The sequence below is a fragment of the Drosophila santomea genome, chromosome X, assembly GCF_016746245.2.
Source record: "Drosophila santomea strain STO CAGO 1482 chromosome X, Prin_Dsan_1.1, whole genome shotgun sequence".
NCBI lineage: Eukaryota > Metazoa > Arthropoda > Insecta > Diptera > Drosophilidae > Drosophila > Drosophila santomea.
The window spans coordinates 1015719-1020411 of NC_053021.2; the positions used below are offsets into that span (position 1 = coordinate 1015719).

The 4693-nt window shown below is 48.0% G+C and overlaps 1 protein-coding gene across 1 annotated transcript; it reads left to right on the top strand.

Moving 5' to 3' along the window:
• The first annotated feature begins 1972 nt into the window (after positions 1-1972).
• On the top strand, positions 1973-4381 carry LOC120455597 (leucine-rich repeat extensin-like protein 5). The gene is made up of 3 exons (XM_039641971.1): positions 1973-1978; positions 2555-2910; positions 3703-4381. The coding sequence occupies exons 1-3, from the start codon at positions 1973-1975 to the stop codon at positions 4379-4381; spliced, it is 1041 nt and encodes a 346-aa protein (XP_039497905.1).
• Positions 4382-4693: the final 312 nt, after the last annotated feature.

The following is a 4693-nucleotide window of genomic DNA, read 5'->3' on the forward strand; positions in this document are numbered from 1 at the left end:
CTTGCCACAAAGTTTTGGGCTGCGGAAATGAGCGGTTATCGATGGTCCGACTTCTCTGACTTTGAGTTTGAATCCACGCGGCTGGCTCGAAGTGGAAGGCGAAGTCGAACTCGATTAATGGTCGTATTTTCCTTCAGATGTAGATGACTTACATACATGGCTGTTTCGAAGGGGTGCGCGCTTCACTTGTCCGACGTTGTTATAACACTTTAAAACGCGTAAATTAGCCTTTGTTGTTGCTGGGCGGTGCTCGCTTTGTTGCCGCTGATTGAGTTTGAAATGATTTCAATTTGAGTTGCCGAGCTTGCAGCTATTTACTTTCCTTTTCAATTAATTGCCGCAGCTCTAAACGGATCCAATCCGCCTTTGTGTTCCATCTATCCAACTATCTATCCATCTATCCATCTACCATCTACCATCTTTCCATCCTTCGCTCATCTGCATCTCGTGAAGCTGGCCAACAAATGCTGCCCATTTGGTTCCGATACTCGAGATTGGGATTGGAGTTTCGAGACCTGAACCTGAGACCAGAGAGAATTAGTCGCCACTACTATAAAACGCCGTGTCAGAGCTTCGCGCCATTGCAGTCGCCTCAGCGCTCGTCTCCCGCTCGGTTCGGTTTTGGTTTTGGTTTTTGGCTTTGGCTTTACTTCCCATTTGTCGACTTCATTTTCATTGCTGACTGCTGACTGCTGAATGCTGGACATGGCCCGAGTTCAGTGCTAACATTGTTTGTTTTTTTTTTTTGGTGCACCCGAGTGTGTTACGTGCGAACCGGTGAATGTTGTCTGTGCTGGTTCCCTCCAAGGAGTGACCATCGTCATTTAGCCGGATCAAGGCGGTCAAGCAGCCCCATCATCAACTTAGCAACAAGCACAAGTTATTACCGGAGGAGGCCATAAACGGAGTTCTGTAATCATGGTGCGTTTGCCGTCGCCTCGAAAGGAATAATGTCTCAAATAGACACATCAGAAGCGTAAACTAAATTGATAATGGGGTCATAACGTATAAAATGTAATCAAATTTTAGCTGCAGAGAAACCATTTTACTATCAATGTTGAGAGGATTAACTACTCACTTAGTTGCAGAAAAACAAATTAACAGCGAAAAGGAAATGCAAAAATATATATAAGTCAACTTTTACTCGAATTCATATTCGGACGGCAAAAAAGGGAGAACGGTTGATTGAGTTGTTCGAAAACAAAATATCTCTAATGAGCCCGGTTGAGACAATTTCATGGTCCGCGGATTGATTAATGATATGATATGTCACCAGGGTATTATTTGATCGGACAAAAGGGGGAAAGTTGGGTGAGGTAGTCGGTCGGATAAAAAGCGACCTAGTAATAGATAAATATTCCCCCTTGCGAGGAGAAAACTAAATTGAAAGGCCGTTGAACCAGGATTTTCAGCGACAACAATGTAAACTTCTTAGGCTTTTAAAACACCTGACATTGCACGTCCCCACGATCGACTTGAACTACAATCAGCCGACCTAATCGAAGTTTATTCGCTGGCCCTGTGCCTAGTTTGTGCCTTAAGTTTTTCGTATTAGCTCGATTTTTTTCATTTAATTTTTCCTTTGACTTTTTCTGCAGCCGTGTTTACACTATGTGTGGTCGCTTTTTGCCCATGTTTCCATGAAAGAGGCGCGCAAATTACGCGTGTTAACGATGCGCACTTCATTAGCTTCTTTAGGCCATCAATCAAGCTACATTTGCATCTTGCCTCTTGTGTCTGGTGTCTCGGATCTCAAGTCTTATGTCATCTGACCTGGTTGGGATCATTAGCCGACCCGGGGCCGCCGAAATATCCAAATATTTCAGATATCCAATTTGAAAGACCGCTTAAACTGGGCCACGCATGTGACTTAGTGACTGCAACTAGTTTTGCAGAGTTGCAGAGTGGAGTGCACAGCATTTGGCGGCAGGTATTGCCACATCAACTGGAATGCTTCTTCATCGCGTGACAAATGGTCGTAAGTTGCTTGGCCAGAGCCTGCAGTTTCGATTTAAAGATTTCGTTTTAGAAAGGCTGCTCCGCAAGTGGCTTATCAGTGGTGCGGCCTTCGGCAGCAGGTGCCAGATCGAAGTGGAGAGGTGGAGAGGTGGCTTCAAAAGGGGATGTTACACCCACCGCCGGGGCTTGGCCTCTCCAGATTTCGCACCGCGATTTGTCTCGGACCACAACAGTCCACTGACCGTTCCTCTCGAAGGCGATCAAAGCTGCGAGAAACAAAGAAAAACATTGGGAAATTCCCTGCCCGCCCTTTTGCAATTTCGAGCTAAATTAAAAGTGGTCAAACGCAATTAAACGCATCAATAGGCGCTGGTGGGCGTGGTCCGTTCGCAGCTCAGAGAAAGGCGCCAAAACTGAACCTTTCACCGAAGTTGAAACCGCAAAAGAGACACACTTCTCATTCACAGCGCCAAGTTGCGAATACACTTGCTGATAATGGATTGGGACTTAATTGTGGGGATTATGTTACGACATGTTGTTGATATGGCCCTTCTAATTGTTACCTTTTTCGAACTTCCACTCCACTCCACAACAGGTGTTGCACCACCTCATTCTGCTCTTCGTCGTTTGCATTAACACTGTCCACGGCATCCTACCACCTTCTGGCTACGATGACGACACCTCGCCACTGCCCCTCCGCCTGGACGACCTGGAACGGGAGCACCTGCAGCAGTTGGACCTCAACCGGCCGCCACTGCTGCCCAATCGCTACGAGTGGCAGCCGAATGTGGCCGCTAGTTTGCCTCCCAGCTACATTCAGGAGGCCGCCCAACGCGAGCGGGATCTCGAGCGGAATCGGCGGTTGGAGGAGCTGCGTCAGCTGCAGCAGCAGCACCAGCAGCTGAGTTCGGGTTACGCCTTTCCCTCCCACCTGCCAGGTGTGCTCTACGTGTGAGTATTCGCTGAAGGCGAGCTTTTTAAGTTTACACTCCTCTTTTGGGGCCTAAAACTAGGTAAGAAAAAGCCCAAGTTTTAGCTGAGACCAGAGCGAGTTTGCCAAACGAAAAAGCTCGTAGCTTTTAAGCTTAAATCGTAAACTGGAAATGGTTACAAGAAATTAATAACATAAGACTGACCCGGAAAATTTGAAAAAAAAAAAAAAAGTATTCCAAAAGAAAAACACGCTTGAAATATAAGACGTGCGTGCATTTGAGCAAGTTGCAGAAAAAACGTTCAGTTCAACTAGCAGTACTTTATATTTATATTTACCAACTGCTGTGAAACGCATTCATATGCACACAAACATCCAGAATCTACGCTTTGAATTGAGAAGAGACTTCAAAGCAATATTTCATAAATAAAATAAAATACCTTGAATGCAGTCAATAACAATGTTCACTTAACAGCCGACCGAGGATCAGGATAGTTACCCCCCTTTGCTGGCCAACTGATTGAGGCTAGTTGGGCTCTTGATTGACGTGCAAATTGCCGCTTGAAGATTGCAAATTGGCAACAGAAATGCTAATCGTAAAGGCGACGGATAGGAGCCGTTATTTTGGGCCCAACGATCGCTTTGAGCCAATTTTGGATGGCTAAATTAGTTAGTTAGTGGCTGAAAGTGTTGAAATGGCAGCATTTCACTTACAATCGCATTAGCTTCCGACAAATGAAGCCAGCGATTGCTGTAATTCAAAGGACCTAATCCGTTTCTTAATCAGCTTCTTTTCCTTTCGTTTCTTTCAGTGGCCCCACGGCTGCCACGCCCACTCCCACGCCCTCGCCAGCGACGACAACGGTGGCCGCCTCAGCTAATCGATTCGCCAAACCCATAGTTCCCTACGACTTGGATTTGGGGCTACGCGGCCTTCCTCCATACGTGACCAGCAATGCCCTGCCCCTCCCAGTGCCACGCCCCCTTCCGCCGCCCCAAGCCCGGCCGCCGTTCATCTACGGATTTACCGCCCAGGGTAGCCGGGCCATCGGCCAGCCCCTGTCGGTTCAGCAGTCCAAGCAGTTCGCCTACGCTCCCGCCCAGCCGCCCCAGCGCCACTACGCGAATGGGCCGCGGGTTCCGCTGCCGTATCCGCCCAGCTTTGTGAGCTTCACCACTCGACGACCGGGCGGGCCGGAGAGGATCAGGCCGTTCCGGCCATCGCAGCCGGATCCCACGCCCGATTTGTTCGCTGGACGTTCCTCGAAGTCACTGCTCGACTCGTACATTCCCAGCTGGGAGGTACTGCGCCTCATCAGGCAGCACCAGCCACAGGCACAGTCGCAGCAAGGACTCACTCCCATTCAACGGCAAACGCTCGCGTATCCCGCTCCGCCGCACTTGAGGCTCTACAAGCGGGATTCGCAGGAGGAGCGTTCGAGGATCGTGAAGAAATCGCTGGGACAGCCCGGTAACCTCAAGGAAAACTGAACTTACATTAACCTTAGTTCGGGTTTAGCGTACGATTTAATTATTTGTTTCTTAATAATACCTACAAATACGAATATTTATTGCAGCAGAAATAAGTTTGCATTTTGTTTACCAGCGAAAGCAGATAGCATGCAGTATTAAAGTCGCTTATAAAGAACCTATTGCCATGCGAGGTGAGTCTCGTGATGAAATTAGATTTCTCCGTTCACAAAGTTGAGCGGTGATCACATAACAGCATGCACATGGGCAACAAGCCGCATCTTCAGCGCTCCAGCTCTTCAGCTCTCCATTTAAAGCCAGTCCAGGCCATCG

Excerpts from the sequence above, each read along its gene's own strand:
- LOC120455597 (XM_039641971.1), top strand. Across the intron at positions 2,911-3,702 it reads CTGCCAGGTGTGCTCTACGT|TGGCCCCACGGCTGCCACGC; the intron begins GTGAGTATTCGC and ends CGTTTCTTTCAG.